Source organism: Thermobia domestica, chromosome 16, assembly GCF_964235325.1.
Source record: "Thermobia domestica chromosome 16, izTheDome1.hap1.1, whole genome shotgun sequence".
Classification (NCBI taxonomy): domain Eukaryota; kingdom Metazoa; phylum Arthropoda; class Insecta; order Zygentoma; family Lepismatidae; genus Thermobia; species Thermobia domestica.
In genome coordinates, this window is record NC_137469.1 from 122,361,308 (window position 1) to 122,381,593 (window position 20,286).

Here is a 20,286-nt window from a genome sequence, read left to right on the forward strand (position 1 = left end):
ACAGTGGCCACCGGTTGCTATTTGGTACCAAAATGTTCAATATCCTAGATATTGCAAGCAGTATTATCTCTTTATGACTTACAGTTCCCGGGATATGGCTTCTTAAACCTCCCGAAATCGGAACTATTTTTTGGTCAATATCTCGGGAACGGTAAGAGTGAAGCGAAAAATTCCATCACTTTCCGAGGTAGTTTTTGATGCTCTATCGAATGCAAAATCGAAAAATTCGCAAATAACAAACAAACAACACACACACACACATATATATATTTTATATATATATGTATATGACACCAAGATAAGACAAAAAGTATAGACCAACCTGGATGTACTAATGCTTCCTTTCGGTGTTACAGGGTGCTGAAAACATAAAAAAATGAACTTTAAAGGTCCATAGCCCCAAAATTATGAGACCTACCGTAGTCGGATCAAGACCTCACTTAGGAACTAATATGTGCCCTATCCAAATATCCATGTTTCAGAATCCTGGAGTACTTCCACATCAATTTTTATAGAGGTAGTTGGTGAGTACTTCAAATTATATGCCTGTTGCCAAATCCCAAGATCCTGAGGCGAATATTTGGACCCAAGAGAAACGGAAATGGGGAATGGCGGAAACTTCATAATGAGGAACTACATAATTTATACGGTTTACCAAATATTGTTCGAGTCAACAAGTCTAGGAGGCTTAGGTAGTCAGGCCATGTAGCTAGGATGGAAGAAATTAGAAACGCTTTCAAAGTCTTGACTACAGGACCCAATCGGAAAACGGCCATTAGGAAGCCCTAGGCGCAGATGGGAGGACAATATTAAGATGGATCTCGCAGAAATGGGAATACAAAGTAGACCCAGTAAGCTAAGGATAGAAATCAGTCGAGAGCTTTTGTGAACGCGGCATTGAACCTCCGGGTTCCATAGGACATACACCCCCAAAAACATATGTTTTTCATATTAGGTGCATTGTGCTGGCACCTACTGCCAAGCACTCATTATCAGCGACCTCAGTAGTCATTAGACATCGTCATTAGAAAGCAGAATGGGGCGCTCAGTGGAACTCATGGACTTCGAACGTGGTCAGGTAATTGGGTGTCACTTGTGTCAGAAGTCTGTAAGCGAGATTTGCACACTCCTAAACATCCCTAGGTCCACTGTGTCTGATGTGATAGTGAAGTGGAAACGTGAAGGACACGTACAGCACAAGAGCGTACAGGCCGACCTCGTCTGTTGACTGACAGAGACCGCCGACAGTTGAAGAGGGTCGTAAAGTGTAAAGGCAGACATCTATCCAGACCATCACACAGGAATTCCAAACTGCATCAGGATCCACTCCAAGTACTATGACAGTTAGGCTTGAGGTGAAAGAACTTGGATTTCATGGCTGTGTTGAAAGATGCAATCGCCATCCCCGAATTGCTCTTCAACAGTGGAAAGCAAGAATGTGCTTACAACATCAATGTACGCCTGCGCTGTGAAAGTGACACGCAAAACAAGGGGTGCAAGCCCCTTCAAGAAAAACACGACCACATCATAACACCACCACCTCCGATTACTGTTGGCACTACACATGCTGACAGATGGCGTTCACCGGGCATTCACCATACCCACACCCTGCAATCGGATCGCCACATTGTGTACCATGATTCGTCACTCCACACAACGTTTTTCCACTGTTCAATCGTCCAATGTTTACGCTCCTTACAGCAAGCGAGACGTCGTTTGGCATTTACCTGCGTGATGTGTGGCTTATGAGCAGCCGCTCAACCATGAAATCCAAGTTTTCTCACCTCACGCCTGTCATAATACTTGGAGTGGATCTTCATACAGTTTGGAATTCCTGTATGATGATGATCTCGATAGATGTCTGCCTATTACATTTTAAGACCCTCTTCAACTGTCGGCAGTCTCTGTCAGTCAATAGACGAGGTCGGCCTGTACGCTTTTGTGCTGTACGTGTCCCTTCACATTTCCACTTCACTATCACATCAGACACAGTGGACCTAGGGATGTTTAGAGTGCGCAAATCTTGCGTACAGATTTCTGACACAAGTGACACCCAATCACTTGACCACGTTCGAAGTCCGTGAGTTCCGCGGAGCGCCCCATTCTGCTTTCTCACGATGTCTAATGACTACTGAGGTCGCTGATAAAGAGTACCTGGCAGTAGGTGGCAGCACAATGCACCTAATATGAGAAACAGTATGAATGATACTCTAATTCACTGGAAGCAAGGAAATATTTCTTTGTATTTTAGTTATTCAATATGCATCCTACAACATCCACGAGCAGTAATGTAGAACTAATTTTGTATAAATGCGTTTACCATTGATAAACACCGGCACAGTTACTGTTATGATTTTAAACTTACAAGATTACACGTGCTTCTTTCAACCTACTACTTACCTGAAATTCTTATTAAGGACTGTTTACATACCGATAGGCATTTTCTTAGTTCTTTTAAAAGCTCAAAGATCCTCTCTATAATTTTTTGATCAGCACTACCACTAACCGCTGAAGAAACTTGAATACTGTCGCTGTGATTTCCTCAAATAGATCAAATGTTTTCCGCGGAGTCATGTTTATAGAGCAAAAACACGAACACTACGTAAAAGTGAAGATAAACAACTAGTAGCTTCCGAAATGTGGGTATGAGGAAGAAAGAAGAGAAACGAAACTAGAACACTGATATAATTAAAAGCAGAAAAAACACCATAGAGCATTATTTGAGAGAATGCTCCTAACGAAAGTGATAAAACGTATGGTTATATATAAAGGGTATACATTTGCTCTCGGCATTTGCTTCTAATTTTCTCTCGCCGCTTCGCTTCGCGTTCTGTGTTCGTACTCTCAATTTCCACACAACGTATAAATCATGTTCTTCATATTTGTATGCCTCAATTTCTACACACATTAAAGACGTACATACTGACTATTTTCATTATAAGATTTCATGAGCTCCCGATCGAGTACATTTTCTTAACAGTGTTTGCACCCTTGAATACATCCTTGATGTTCAAACGACTTATTCCTCATATGTTGTCTTTTAGTGTTGCTTTCTGAAGCCCAACATATAATGCTGGAACCGATGAGTACGACTGTTAAAATCTCCTAACTATTTATAGTGGCGAATAGAGCACTTTATACATTATAAATTTCCAGATTTAGAACTTTATATAAAACAAAAATCGTCACTTCCGGTAATAGAAGAAAATCGAAAAACAACCGTCCCAGATTCCAAAGTATTCGTGTTACAACATAAATAGTTTTCAAGGTAGAAGTGTACCCCGTAAGTATTCAATAATTTAATTTACCACTCTCAAATATTCATAACTTAGTAGTAAATAATCAAAGTACGTATTGGGTACGTATAATATAATACAGACCATTTCTATGATGATGTACGTGATTACCTTCTAACTCCCTATGCTACTTTTACGTTCGTAAGAAAGTTATATCAGTGTTAAAACGTTATAGCAGTGCAATAGTACGAATATTAAACATGGTGTCGGTATCAAAGTAGTATCCCTTCAGATTAAGAATACGGGCGCTTCTTATCCAGGTACTCACACCATTTACTCACGAAGGAATAAATTGCACATTTCAATGCACACGCAATTAACTTTTATGAAAACAAAACAGGGCGTGCAGATCAAAATTAAGGATACCATCACGTCCCAAAAGAAAAATTAGTTAGTTAATTAATTTGAAAATAAACACATTAACGTACGCTCACGCAATAACAAACTAACAGATATGGGCACAGATTGACTATACATGATGCAACATACCACAATGTAATGCTACCAAAAGGGTACGTTACACGACATGTTTGGAACCTGATGATAAAGTGCAAAGACGTGATGTCGTCTTGATTCTGATAGTTAGCAACACAGAATTATTGTCTTCCCATATTGTATTCAGCAGTACCAAAGGACACTAAACATGCAGTAACCTGACAGAGTGACGTTTATTACAATATAACATTATTCACGATTTGCAACACTGTTACCTCCATGTCACTGACGTTTCATGTATTCTGAGCACTAATTGTATACACAGAACCTTGCTGCAATATATTATCAGTATTGTGCCCCAGTTTTGAATTGTATTTGTGCAACCCTGTATCTTGAAAACGCCGCCGCACTCGCGCAAATGATATTAGGAAAACTTAATAAGTCTGGTGCAACGAATCTACCCACAAGCTGTGTAGCATGTTGTCTGGGACACACTATATATATATAAATTGATTTATGGTACTGAAGTGGAAGGTTGCCAAAATAAAAAGATACGTAGAAGACTGTATTAAATAGAAAACTCTCAATCTGCTGTAAGTGATAGAAGAATACTTATAGTTATGATCCTTATTATTACATATCCATATAGTGTACTTACTAAACAATATATACTGGACGGTTCAGGATCATCAGTTTCATTCAACTTCTGAAGTTCTAGTTCGATTCCACCAAGTTTCACTCGAAGCATGTTGTATTGTTTCTCCGCATTATCTAGTTCATGTTTGTTCTTATCCAGATCTTTCAGAAGCATTTGCAATTGCTGAGTTACGAGCTTTCGACGAGTGTGTGTCTCAGTTAACTGATCTTGCAAGGAACTGGAATTTAAGAATATTTGTCATAAATTAGTATATATCTTAGAAGGACCAACATTTTTCTTTAGTTTCTATACAATGTTTTAAAATTTAATGTTTCTAGTATTCTTTATTCGTCGTAATTGGTTTAGTTTATAAGATATATTATAGCTGTGAACATACACTTATGCCTCGCCTGGGTTTAATGTAGTACTATTTAAATTTCGAGTTAAACAGCAATTGGTAAGCTGTTTTTTTACTAATTTGAAACATATATTTTGTATACTAAAATTAACTGACAAACTAAACACAACACACACTGGGCAAGGATGTGATAAAAAATTGGTAATGCGCTGCGGTGGGTCAGTGGTAGAGCGTTCACGTCTGGTCCCTGGTTCTATCCCAGCTCGTGCTAAGTGAACTTTGTGGTGGACAAACACCGTATGCATGGGTTTTCTCGGGGTTCTCTCGTTTCCTCCCACTTTCTTCATTCCACCATTCCATTCATTTCTCATCATTACCATCTCCTTTAGCCTAGCCGCCATAATCGTGCGACGTAAAACTCAAAGATTTCATTTCATTTCCAAAATGTAAAAACATGAACAAGTAGTAGTTTCAATACACTAACTATGTCTTCATCAGACTTCCACTCTTTCTGGCTACTTGGGAATTGGTCCCCTCTCACATACCTTCTGGAGATCAATTTTTACTTAGGCTCTGTACCTTCATTAAAAAGTGACACTTGTATTTTTCCACTTTCACCTGTTCAGCTGTAAATTTGTCCAATTAAAAATATACCTTCTTGGTGAATACATTCTTGTCCTTTAATTATCAGCAAGAAAACGTATTTTTAATTAGACATGTGTGCAGCTGAACAGGTAGAATTCGAAAGACATAAGTATTACCTTTTAATAAAGGGACTGAGCCTAATTAAAAGTTAATCTCCAGAAGGTATGTAACAGGTGACCAACTTTCAAGTAGCCAGAAGGAGTGAAAGTCTGATGACGACACAGTTACTATGTAAAATTGTTACATGCTCGTATTTTAAAATATTTTTACCCTATAGCCTTGCTCAGTGTGTTGTGCTTAGTTTCCTGTACCGAATTAGATGGGACATCTCGAATTTTAAGAAAATTCTGCATCTCGAATTTTAAGAAAACTCAGTATATGCCTTAAGTGCCACCTGTACTGAATTAGATGGAACATCTCGAATTTTAAGAAAAATTCAGCATCTCGAATCACGCCTTAAGTGCCACCTGTTCTGAATTAGGAAAGACATCTCCATTTTTTTAAAAAAAATTTAGCATCCCGAATCACGCCTTAAGTGCCACCTGTCCTGAATTAGGTGGTACATCTCGAATTTTAAGAAAAATTCAGCATCACGAATTACGCCTAAGTGCCACTTGTTCTGAATTAGGTGGGACATCTCGAATTTTAAGAAAATTCTGCATCTCAATTACACCTTAAGTCCCATTTGTCCTGAATTAGGTGGGACATCTCAAATTTTAAGAAAATTCAGTATATGCCTTAAGTGCCACCTGTACTGAATTAGATGGAACATCTCGAATTTTAAGAAAAGATCAGCATCCCGAATTACGCCTTAAGATTAAGAGCGACGCATTATGAGGCGGGACGTCAAATTATTCAAAATACTTACAAAATATACGACAGCAATCCTTAGTGGCATTTATAAATTTCGACCCATGATGTGTACTTAAGACTATCAAAGGTATAGATATAGTTCTATTGTTGAAGTTTTCCTTTTGGCAGCAGTAAAATTACGGCGAATGTTATTATTGTATTTGGTCGGTTCGAAGGTTTATAACTTTGGTTCAACTAACCGCTAACAAGCTGACGGCACGAGTTCTCTATTTCGTGTGTTTTTGGTCTAAAATTTTCACTGCAATTTTCGTTTATAAATATATGTGTTTATTTCTCTTATTCTTAATAAATTGTTCCATGCACACATTTGGATGTAAGAAACCTACGATTTGCATATGTTCGATAGTGTCCTGCTTTAGATTTACCAAAAGGTGCTAATCCCAGGATGGAACCCGGGACGCAGTGGATTAAAAGCACGCGTGCTAGCCACTACAACTGCGGGGAAAGCATCTAACAAAATATAAATATTGCTACTACAGACGTCAATAACTGGAAAAGTTTTATGAATACACTTGTTAGTCACTCCTGACTTCACACACACACACACACACAGCTATTACAAAAACAAAATTTTCGAAATCTTTCAGTTATTCTTCCCACGGTTATGCCATTTAGATCACAGCAAACGGGTAATTAATAAAACATAATAATTATAAAAGAATTGGTAGAATGAAAATGGGAGAGAACAGAACCCCAAGAAGACCCACAAACATAATGATCGACATAAAACTCAGACCGTCTGGGATCAGACCAGGAATCCCAGGAAGGTGAGTCACCGTGATTGATTCATTGTGCTCTCCTCCATCCCGCGTTCCTTCGTCCAATTGTAAATGTAAGTTGTTTCAGATCAGTAGGTTCACAGTTAAAAAAGTAAAGGAGATGTTTGGAAATTCACACCAAGTACCAAGTGTTTGCCTGATCTACATATCTATCTATCTACCAAATTCCATACTATGTTTTGACTTACGAATCAATAACTCGCCTTTCTGAAGCAACTTCAGCGAATAAGTCTTCATATATTATAGCTTGGCACACTGTTCTTGAATTCCACTGCTAATTTTTTCTAACTGCGCATGTGAACTTAAAAAATACACTGAAAATACGGAACAGACAACATATCGTCACCAGATTACTATAGCCTACGGCAAGGCCAGTCCGGTCAATCGGAGCTTCATCTCTACCCAACTATGACAAGAATTTGGTCACTCGCATTATTAACTGCCTGTCTTACCAACAGCTGCTCACTGCTCGTAAGTAATTAACTCCAAACTACCCTAGTTGAATACATAATTGCTTATTATACTAAAACGAAGTCAATAAAGAAAGCCTCTATTGTTGTTAATACAGGGTTCCTACTGATCTGGAAAAATCTACTTCCCTGACTTGCCCTGACCTTTGGCAGGGAATTCCCTCACTTCCATGACAGGTGTCGGGTGACGTTGACATATAAATAAGGAATAAATAACGGTGAATATTTATATATAAGAACATTTATTCTATAGAGACAAATAGTAATCAATTGCTCATACGTACATTCCACTTACCTCCCATAAAAATCTGAGCAACGTCCCATTACTGTGATCATTAATATCTACCCACAAACGTCTGACAATCAATTACTCTGAAGATACGGTACTTCTTATACATTCACTTAATAATGACAAGGCCTTTTTAAAATATCCTTATCCAGTTTTAATAAAGATATGTTACTTATCCAATACTACAATTATTATATGACCTACGAACATCTGACACTGAAACATGCACTACATTTATGAAACATCTTATACATTCATTAATAAAGTAACAAGGCTACACTAAAATATCCACTTTTTGTTTTAATTAAGATCTGTAACTTAAGCAATATTGTTTATTTCGCTTTTAACGTCATCAATTGAGTTGTATATCTCCCGCTGCTTTAAGCTTCTACTATAATGTTTGGCTAAGCCGAAATTGGTGTACAATTAAGTTAGGAAAAATATGTTTTATAAAATTTCCCTGACTTCCAATCTTTTTTCCCTGAGCTTCCCTAACCAGTAGGAACCCTGTGATCTAAGTAGTCTTATAAATAAACTTTAAAAAGTATTAATTTTTATTACTCACTTGGGATTCGTCTACTGATTATTATTGAATAAATCCATAACACGACAGAGAACAACAAAGGCAGTTCTTTCAGAGTTTATTTGTAAGTCACTGGTGAATGATACACATGAACCTTTTGTACAATTTAGTTTCAATTGATAACTAACATGGGTGGTTAAACAAAATAAAAAATGCTCAAGGAACCCGCCTGAGGTCCAACACGGAATGGTTCACATTCTGGCCCTGCTAGAGTTAAAGGATTCTGAATTAAAGCCGAATTTGACTAGTCCAATCCTTTGTTTATTTATTTTCCTTCAATACCGTAGCTTTGATGTAGATAAAAGGTACCAAGATTAAATCCGGGACTGGTCTCGTTCCTTTGATTTTTTTTTTTTTTTTAAATAAAAGAAATCCAGTTTAAAATTTTTGTGCGACTACTTATTGGAATGGGCACAAAATTTCCATTAATTTCCATTTCAGTGTTGTTATGAACTTGAGTTCAACCATAGCACGCAACAAACTATTTGAAACATATGTTACCCTCAATCACATCGGTCTGAAAAAAAGAATAGTAATACAGTGGAATGTATTGGGTTGCAACAGAAGTTCGTGTCACATGCTAGATAATATTAAAATTTCTAGTATACGTTCACAAAGATTTATTCAACCGTATGTGTGACATTTTACTCCGCAACTTATTCAAATCAAATTTTTAATTTTACGCCCCACGTTTATGTCTTTTAGGATGAAGAAGACAGGTGATTAATACAACTAAATGATTATAGAACTGATTGAATGAGAATGTGTGCGTGTGTTGGGGGGGGGGGGGGGGAGAATCTTCCGAAAACTCACAGACACGATGTTGTTTGCCATAAATTCACAGGCTTGGGATTAAACCAGGGATCCCTTGCACCACAGGTGAGCCCTCTACCACTGAGGCACTGTAAATATACATCCTATTGTTATCTATATAATAGCTTCTCCAAGTGATTTTCACGGACTTCCATGTAATTAAGGTTTTCTATTAAGAGAATTTTACATGGACCAAAAAGGAAAAGTCATAATGTATGAAATCCAGTAAATATGATGGATGTGGTACCAAAACCAAGCTGCATCAATTTCTATTAGCTCTGAAAATATATATCTGCTCTGGTCTTGTTAATATAAGTCATCTTCCTAACTAGCTAATCCTAAACGACTTGTTTAAGGTTTTGTCTTTAATCGAACATGTCTACCTAATGTTGTCTCTCTAAACCAGTGGTTCTCAACCGATGTGTTGCGACACACTGGTGTATCACGCAGTCCCCTAAGGTGTGTCGCGAAATTTTAGATTTTAAAAATCATGAAGAATTTAATAATAATTAGTTAAAATCGAGACAGACTGTACCAGTCAACACCTCCAACGGTAGCAATAATGCTCAGTGCTACAGTCATTATAAATACTAATAGGTTTCACTATTATAATAGATATTATTATTATTATTATTTATAATAAAAATATCAAACAAGTGTGTCGTCAGTCAAAAAAGGTTGAGAACCACTACTCTAAACTATGTCCCATGTCTGTAATATGATGCGGATTATTTTCAATAAGCATTATAATCTGAGTATCAACTGCTGCAACAGTGTAGGAACATTTCCTTTCTTACAGGCCAAAATTTAAGCTTCTTAATTCAATGAACCACTTACAAATAGTACTACACGGTGCACCGGCGAGTTTCATGAACTTTCAGGCTCCATTCTTTGTTCCATGCTTCTGGTTGCAAGTGCAACGCGTCTTACTGCCTAACACTATAAGTTTTTGATACGACTCAATGTATTCTCGTTATGTTAATTAAACGTTAAATGCGGTTAGAATTAACTTGAAAAAAAATTAAACGAAAAAATGTGACTTTATTTGTTACTTACCGAATAGCTTCTTCCATACTAACTTGAAGAAACCTGGCTCTCTGTTTGTCACAAGCGTAAGATCTATAATGAGGATCCGGAAAATAAGTATCTCCTTTCAGTGTGATAGCCCGTTTACAATTTTTTGGAACCCTGGAAAAGAACACGACATTAGCACATCTGAAATTCCACGTTTCACTAATAGAACTAATAGAACAAAAATTCAAAATGTTCCATTAAAAGCAATTAAATGTTGAAATGTGAAAAAATATTATAACTTATATTCATTACAGTATGAATAACCTGTAGTAATCAATTAACTAGAAAATATTACGCTGAAGATGTATACCGTATATATTATATTTAAGGTGGCCCATAAGTGCATGTAGAAGAATGTATGTGTGCTTAATGTGCTAAAAATAAGCAGGAGAAACAGCTCTGTATTTTTTGGCGTAAGTTCCTGTGCACTCTTTTGAGTTGATTTTGAAAGTATCTAGAAAACCTTGTGCTACAACGTTCACATTTACTATATTTCTTCCATACTAATAAATTTCAGCCTACATTTTGAAGATTAGCTATTTGACCATTCTGTGTGAACCTTCCACTCGTATTTAGGTTATAACTAACATGTCTAGATGTAATTCACCTTAGAACCTATTCACAAATCATAAACTTAAGAATAATTATGGTAATATTTTCATTATTTATGAATTTAAAAAAGAAAGAAAAAAAAAACTTTTAATTTTCTATCTATTCTTAACTTGTAAAGAAATTCAATAAAACAATACACAAAACATTTTCTATAGAAGATATAATACGTAATTTGAAAACACAACTCATTATCATAATGTCGCATCTGCAATACCTTTTTCATTAAGGGTCTTCACTGCAGCGAAATTAAACTACCGCTAATTTTACAGATTTTTCTCTAATATCTTCAAAACAAATAAAAATATTCGAAAAGCGAAAACGTAGTGAACTAGACAATACGATTTTGCATGTAATACCTTCACCACAATTCATCTATCTGCTTTAGGTATGCCACTATTTACAGAACCCGCAAAAAAATGCTAAATCTATCTACAGTTGCAAATCGAAAGCAGATAGATGAGTTATGATAACGGTATCACATGCAAAATCGTATTGTCTAGTTCACTACGTTTCTGCTTTTCGAATATTTTTACTTGTTTTGAAGTTATTAGAGAAAATCTGTAAAATTAGCGGTAGTTTAACACATTGATCGCCATGTGTATCACTGGTGATTATACCCTCAGCGCCAAGTTGATATTTAGAACAGTCTCTAGGTGCAAAACACGTGCCTACCAAATATCTCTTACGGTTCATGATTTATTGCATAATTTATGTTGTGTATCACTTTTGATACACGTGGCGTACAACGTCAATATTAGTCCGTACGCCATATGTATCTATTTTGATACACACATTTTTCATACTGTTCAATCCACGCGCTACGTGTTAAGTCTGATGCGTATGCTTTTCATACTATTGCGTTATTCTTTTGGCTCACATTTGCAACTCCCACGCTCCACGTTTGCTGTCTAAAGTAACTTCGGCTTGAAAGCAACATGGATGAACGCAAAACAATTTATCTCCTACTGTACCAACCAAGAGGACGGTAGTGCAACATCACCTAATTTTCAAATTTGCAGGCAGTCCTCCCAAGAAGGTTCGACGAAGATGTGCTGACTGCTACAAAACGTACGGTAGAAGCGGTAGGTCAGTACAGGGACAAAGGAAATACGCAGCACAAGTGTACACTATTTCCGGATGCGTGCGAAGGCAATCCGTACTTGTGCCGAGAATGTTTCAATAACACGCACTAAAGTGGCCTAATGATTGTGTACGGTTGACCTGTCACGGATTTTTCACCGGAAAAGATAGTTTACATAGACAGCGCTGACATCATGATAGTTTACATAGATAGCGCTGACATTATTATAATACTACCATTGATTGTAAAAGAACGTCAAGAACTTTCTTTTAGTTTTCCTTCCTTTTACTTATTGATCGGTTTGTGTAGGTTAGGTTCAATTCTATGGTATTTCTATACTAGATACCATACAAACTTAACCCAACCGAAGTTAACACATTGTAGCAGAACATATATGAAAAATAAAGACGGTGTTCTACAAACTGTAGAGTTCGGATTAGCTAATTTTTCACATATTTGATTTAGTACAAGGTTTTCCAGGCTTTTCAGAAAAATCATACCCATTAAAAGGAAAGTATTCCACTGGCGCCAGCATTCCTGCTGCAGTATGTTTTTCCAGCGCCCTGACTACACAAAGGTCATGTTAAATAAATCAGACTGTGTATCCAGTTGCATATGCGTGGCAATAAAATGAGTGTTCTATGTGTATCAGGAATGATACACAAAGCGTAGGTGGAACACGCCGTGTATATCAATGTGTTAATTTCGCTGTAGTGAAGGCCCTTGAGTATATGATCGTTAGTCAATCAAGAGTAAGTAAAATGCAAATGTCAAAGAAAAATTAAATGAAATGGAATATTTCGGTTTTCATCCTGATATGGCAGCTAGGCTAAAGGAGATGCTGATGATGAGAAATGAATGGAATGAATAAAGTGGGAGAAAACGGGGAACCCTGAGAAAACCCATACATGGTGTTTGTCCACCACAAAATTCACTTGGCGCGAACTGGGCTCGAACCAGGGACCCCACGCACCACAGGTGAACGCTCTTCCACTGAGCCACCGCGGCCCCGCTAATGTCAAATTAAGTTAAAGGCCACTCAATAGATATAAAGACCCTCTCCACACACTCTCTCCAAGTTTGTTTTCAATGTCAGAGAGAAGTAATTTGATTTCTCTTTGGTTTTCACCGTGCCTACTATTATGAGATACGGAATAAAGGATATTATTTTATACAGGGTATCTCAAAAGTTCCTTGACATAGACTAATTGTTATTATCAGAGTTACAACAAAACGTAAGAGGGAAAACTGTCTCCAAATATGATATTTTCAATCTAAAGTGAAGGAATTTTTTAAATCGAACGAGCCGTTTGGGCTGTACACTCTTTATGCGCCCAATGTTAAATGAAAATACAACGTTGCCATTTACCTGGACCCACAACATAAGTGAATGAAGTTACTACCTTTTACGCTAATGTGTCGATGGCCAGCCCCACGTCAAACAGTAACTTCATTCACTTATGCTGTGGGTCCAGGTAAATGGCAACGTTGCATTTTCATTTAACATTGGGTGCATAAAGATTGTACAGCCCAAACGGCTCGTGGGTGCATAAAGATTGTACAGCCCAAACGGCTCGTCCAATTAAAAAAACTTCACTTTAGATTGAAAACAACATATTTGGAGACGGTTTCCCCTCTTACGTTTTGTTGTAACAGGGACTTTTGTGATACCCTCTATATACATATATATAAGGGTGAGTCAAAAGCATTGCAATGTTTCGATCATTTGCTTGCTTTATGCATCGAGTTACAACGAAAGCTGAATTTAAAGTACAAACCATCGTACTCCACAGTTTCAAATCAACTTCCGGCCTGTTCATCTATCCCACATCGATACCAATCCTTGTTCCTCAAAGCGAAAAACTCCTGTATTACAGCTTCCATCTCGTTCTCTTTGTTGAAGCATCACGAACACATGAAGTGAACCACGGATCGGAACAAGTAATAATTCAAGGATACAAAGTATTCCTTCAAGTTCATGGAGTTTATTTAGGGTTGTTCGAGAAGTATGAGGTTTTGCATTGTCTTGCTGAATAAGGGTTCGCTTGATGTTCATCATTATATTATATTCTTGTTACACAATGGCATATATACGTTCCAAGTTGGCACTGATGCCTCTATCGGAGTCCGTACTGATCCACAATACACGGATCATCATCTATTTAGCGACAGGTTCCGGAATCTGGTTTTTTAAAACCACGGCTGATGAACGTTAAAATTTTGGAAATATATCAATTTTTCGTAGCACACTATTATTATCTTTAGTAAACGTAGATCACATGTTTTTTCCAAAAGTTTATTGTACACAGTCACTTGTCTCTGTCCTTAAGCTAGGGTCAATTATTGAAGACACAATTTGGTAGTTACGTATACTTTCGGTGAGATCATGAATACAACCAATCATATTACACCGTAAAAATACCGAGTGTTGTGTTTTCAAATTACGTATTATATCTTCTATAGAAAATGTTTTGTGTATTGTTTTATTGAATTTCTTTACAAGTTAAGAATAGATAGAAAATTAAAAGTTTTTTTTTTCTTTCTTTTTTAAATTCATAAATAATGAAAATATTACCATAATTATTCTTAAGTTTATGATTTGTGAATAGGTTCTAAGGTGAATTACATCTAGACATGTTAGTTATAACCTAAATACGAGTGGAAGGTTCGCCTGATAACCTCCGAATGCTACTGATAGAATTTGCCTCAATGGCTTCGCGCACGATCTCAGAATTCACGGTTTTTGGCCTATCTGACCTTCGACGATCGGTGAGGTTCTTAAAACTCAAGTTACTGCTGTGAAATAACCAACTGTCCTTTCAAATTTCGCCCAAAAAATATTTTGGATTGCTTCCGCGGCATTACGGCCCAGTTCTCCCGAATTACACTTTGCTGCACTTTTATCTGCTACTGTGAAATCGTACATGAACAAACATTGCACAACTTTTCCAGGCACAAACGACAACCATCTATATTCGTGCTAGTATACCTCCGTTGAACTGCTTTGGCCACGTGATACACACCGTAAAAGATACACTACGGCAACACTGCAAAAACTCTGACTTGCCTTACATATAAAGGAGAGAGACTCTTTTCTTCACTGATTTTAATTATGGTATGAACTAATCTGAACACATACACAACTTTCGTACCTGGAGGCGTCACTCATAATACTGTAAGCTTCCTCGCTTGTAGGAATAAGCAAAATACTCTCAATACCCAACTGATCTATTAGGCAATTAGCTACAACTGGATCTTCGATATTCAGCATTTCCAATACACTTCTGTACCTATTAGATCGCACAGCAAATCTTGAAACATCATGAACCTAAAAGTTAAATGAACGTTTTAGAATTTAAAGATATAACCTTTATACATTTCAAACAATCTTACACTGCGCTGGTTTGTTTACTTCAAACTACCAAAGACCATTACATTTATGACGTTTTATGAGTTTTCAAAAAAAGGCAATGTTATCTACTCCACAATTTAAACAAAACAGAGAAACACAAACATGCTTATCAAGTTTGTGAGCTATTTTTCAGTTTTACTTCATCATTTTGTATAGCGATCACTTGCGGCAGCCAGTTGGGTCCAGTTCGTGGAATACTTGTCTCTGCCTTTCAATAAGTGAAGAGGGCAACTGTACTTCTGACCCATCATTATAGCACCCAGTGACAAATTATATGGATGTTGGTTCTCACCCAATACCCTCGTGCGACAATAGAATAACAATACGATCATACGAGGCAGATCTTTCTCTCAACAGTAACAAGGAACTAAAGATAACGTGGTGATAAAGTATTGTAATGTAACCGAGAAAATAGTTTGAAATTTTAATTATAAATCTGTATGATTTTTAATGTTCATATAATGTTTACTCCATAGGATGGTAATCCAAGTAGAGCAAACATTACAGTAGATAGTCATTAATTGAATTTTTCTTCCGAGCGTTAACGACGAAACAAGTTATCACAAAAGCAATAGCTTCTTTCACCGCTAACTACACATAGGCGAAAGTTCAAATAACAACATTAAACTTACGATTAGGATAAAATTTCAGCATCATTTAACCTGAAAACCAACTAAACACTCCAAAAATTCAATTATACCAATATATTGCACCATGCACAACAAAGCGAAAGCACATGTGACGACTAACTATAGGTCGCAGTAACGTCAATGGCACGCACAAATTTGGAAGTTATATTTAATATTAGCACTATACTTATATTCCTTCGAAAATACAAATATAATATTTTGACAATAACATGTATCGATGCTTTACATATATAAAATTATAAACGGATATATTGATTCTTATGTTTCTTGCCAAATTTTTATCGCAGTGAGTGTGAAATGCTTCCTATCATGTTTCCGGTTCTGGCGCCCAATGAAAGCCACGTTACGCACTTTCTCTCTTGTTCCCGCGGTTTACGCGAGCCCCACCTACCAAAGTGACGTAGTCACAGATAGGGCTGTGATTGGCTGCCGTTGGTTGCCAAGGCCACTCACTGCTTCGTCTGCTGCATGCTGCTATTCCGTGCGAGAATGCACAACGCTTAGATACACTGTTTGTTTAAATATAGTAGCCTTTTAAAATAAAAAGAAATTAAATTGTCTGAGCCGAGTACACTAAAAATAATGCACAAATACGTTTATTACATTCATTGCTCACCTAAAATTTCCTTTGGTAAATGGAACCTCAAAGACATAGCATAGAAAACTATAATGGGCAATGCTTGGGTAATTCGAAGCAGACAATTTTATAAATCCTTGGAAAATTAAAAATAGAACATAATTTGTAATCTTGCAGTTGAAAAGTAAGATTGTTTGAAACTAAGTTTAGGGTGATAAATTACAAGTTTACATAGATAAGTGATAAATCACGAATAGATCTTGAGTAGAGAACAAGAAGCCATCAAGTTTTTAGCAAATTAGTATATTTAGGTAAAAATAAGAAAATTATTAATTGTTTTGAGTATAAATACCAAATCAGAGTAGTCTATCATTCCAACTACACAGAAAAATGCAAAGGAAACTAATTTAATCATGAACCTCTAACCATCAATACGACGAACAATTCGATGGCTCTCTTACCTTGAAAATTTTCTTAGGTTTCATTCTTGTTTTTCTCTATTTCTTAAAATAAGCAATTACAGCCTGTGCATTTGGATGAATCACAATAAGAGAGAAAAATTTCTCGAAACAAGCTGATTAATTTTTTAATGTTATGATTTGCATATCTTGATTTATTTTCAAATTTAACTTAGTAATTTTTTCCTTAGGGTACAGATTGATGTTTATTCATTAATAATACAGCCGAGTTACGATTCCTGCAACTTGTTAATGTATTGACACTAAGATGTATTTTTTTCTTACTGAATTGCAATTTGTTTCTAAGAACTATACTACCAAACTCCTAAAATTATTTATTGTAACTGTTAAATACTGTCTATGATGTAACTTAAATAATAATAATAATAATATTACAACATATCCTAACTCTGTTGATGGCACAGAGATCAACAACAATAAATATTCTTTTAACAAATCAACAACTCACATTTGATTTGCATTCTAGTCGCCTCAAATTATATACAAATACTAGCTGTAAGCACACGTCGTCATTGTTCGGTCCTAATTCAGAACCTGGAAAAATAAGAGGAAGAAGAATGTTTCCACAAACATTCTATTACCAAGCTGTTTATCCTCTGGTGTTACGTAAGACCGAAAATCAAAACGTAATGCTGGCGGCGTGCAGGCCAGGCGAAGAAAACAGCTAAAAATGTGGATACATTCTCGCATTCCCACAGAAAATACCAACAACAAACTTACATTAGCGGTCGTTGTAAGTTTACTTGTATGATCCTAATAAAATAATTTTAAAAACCAGCATCTAAAAACGTTATTATAAAATAAGATACATTTTGTTTCTTACCTGTTCAATAAATGTACTGTTTATGATGGTTGGTTTCCGATCATGGCTACCGACGCGTACTTCATCCAACAACCTGTCTAAGACAATTTGATCTTGCTTGTTGTCAACACAATAAGCTGAAACTAGGCCTCCAATCACTGATTCCACTGCCAGCGCCCACTTCGCATCATGGAGCTTAACAAACGAACCTAGGTAATTTACAGTAACGTCAATATTACTATTATGATTAATGTTCTAGTTTAATGTATGTAACAATTACACAAGAACTATCTGATATAACTGCAAAAACAAACGATCCCATTGAATTCTATCCTATACCACGCTAATCCAGTCACGATTATTAAACCATTTTCTAAGATATTTCTTCATATATTTTTTCTTCTTCCAACTTAATTTAAAGATCTCTTTCCTATAGACTTTGCAAACTCTGGATTTACACAAATACAAAAACTTTATTAGCAATAACTCGATGGTCTAATCATATCAAGTTCTATTCATACTACTAACATGTACCAATAAAAAGTGACTCACTTCTTAAATACTGTATATGATTGTTACATTTCTACCTTTCTCCCAGCCGTGGTTCTCAAGTTCCCAGTGGTACAAATGGAAATCAAATAATAGTTTTCGAGATCAATCTCTGTTCTAATCAGGTTTTTTTTAAAAAAAAGTCTAGTTTGCCTGTAGATTTAATGATTTTGAGAGATGAGCTTATTTTAATGTGATGTGCAATTTTCAATATCCATGGAAATGCACACCCTGCAACATATTTTTGATCACTTAATACATGCATTTTGTTCTAGTGATGTTTGTTTTGTTTTGGGGTAGCTTATTTTATTGTACTTTTAATCCATCTTTTAGAACTTTTTCTGAAAATGTAGTTTATTACTAACCTCGGACCGTAACAACAACGGAAAATGTGGCGCCTGTGAGAGCATCCATTCAGCAATCTTCAAAGCGTCCAGCAGTTAAACAGGCGGTTATTTTCTCAGTGCACAACCTGTTGATCTAAAGCTGAATACCCAAAGTTGAATAGTTTTTCTATCTGGAACAGAACCATGTCAGCTAAGTTCGAACCGAATCCGAAATGCCCGGTGAGTAGTAATCATAGAACCACCATTACGAATATACTTCTCCACAACAAACACGATACTCACCACACCATGCCATCGCGACTATTGAAAATGGCACATATACCGCTATCAATCAAACCCTATCCGCCGCCGTATCCCCCACTCACACAGCGCCCTTTCCAAACACAGAAGATCTTTTTGCCGGACCCTGTATTAAACGCAGCGCCTTAGTAAAAGCATACGCACCTTCACGAATCATGAATGCTTATATGTATAAGGCGCCCCATATATATTTTTTCTTTCTTTCGGAGAGGTGGTTTAATATTTTTTTTTTAAATTATTCATTATTTTGTGTTATAAATGTGCAATAGGGTATAATTACTGGATGAGATGATGGAACAGGTTGAACTGGCAACGTTGTTTATATGCAACTTGTGAATGTCTGACAATATCTCTTAACGAGCATACTATGCTAGTCAATTTACTTGGAAGCAAATAATACAACTCCGTTAAAAAAAAAAAATAACAAAATTAAATACAGTACAATGCGAGACCTTACTGCTATCGCACGAAACCATTACTGTCCACCACCTCTGTCTTTTCCTTCTGTCACTGATGAACTTGCGCCCTCTACAGATTTTGATCATCTACAAACATACATTCAGGATAGGCTTCCGCTATATATAAGTTTCCTTAAGGGACTTCACTACGATTTTCCCATTTATAAATTACCTAATAACTCAGTTAACAACAAACAATATAATAATTTTGGAAAGCGGGCCACTTCATACTTGTAACCACAAACATAAAAATTTCGGAACGTCGGCTATGCAATATTTATAAAATGATAATTAACCCAGTAACATAACATAAAACATAACAACAAACAACATAAAAGTTGTGGAACATGCGCCATTTAATTTAATACTTATAAAACAAATGCTATTTAACTAATTGTTGCTTTCAACACCTTTTACATAACGCAGAAGTTTTAGGGTTTGAAAATCATGTATAACGTTATAAACTAGTAAGCACGCAGCTTTCTTGTGTATGAGGAAAAAATAATTTAGAAGCAGTTACTTATTTCTTCTTCTTCTTCATCATCATCATCATCATCATCATCATCATCATCATCATCATCATCATCATCATCATCATCATCATCATCATCATCATCATCATCATCATCATCATCATCATCATCATCATCATCATCATCATCATCATCATCATCATCATCATCATCATCATCATCATCATCATCATCATCATCATCATCATCATCATCATCATCATCATCATCATCATCATCATCATCATCATCATC

The 20,286-nt window shown here is 36.2% G+C and overlaps 1 protein-coding gene across 7 annotated transcripts in view; it reads right to left on the bottom strand.

The window, feature by feature from the left end:
* Positions 1–20,286, bottom strand: part of LOC145673386 (structural maintenance of chromosomes protein 6-like) — a 172,166-nt gene that overhangs the window by 66,538 nt on the left and 85,342 nt on the right. For all 7 annotated transcript variants that reach the window (XM_081743042.1, XM_081743037.1, XM_081743041.1 and 4 more), the window contains 4 exons: positions 17,887–18,074; positions 15,098–15,273; positions 10,235–10,366; positions 4,390–4,606 (listed from right to left, as the gene is read on the bottom strand). In XM_081743042.1, the coding sequence (XP_081599168.1) occupies positions 4,390–4,606; positions 10,235–10,366; positions 15,098–15,273; positions 17,887–18,074 (713 nt within the window). The remainder of the gene's footprint in view (positions 1–4,389; positions 4,607–10,234; positions 10,367–15,097; positions 15,274–17,886; positions 18,075–20,286) is intronic.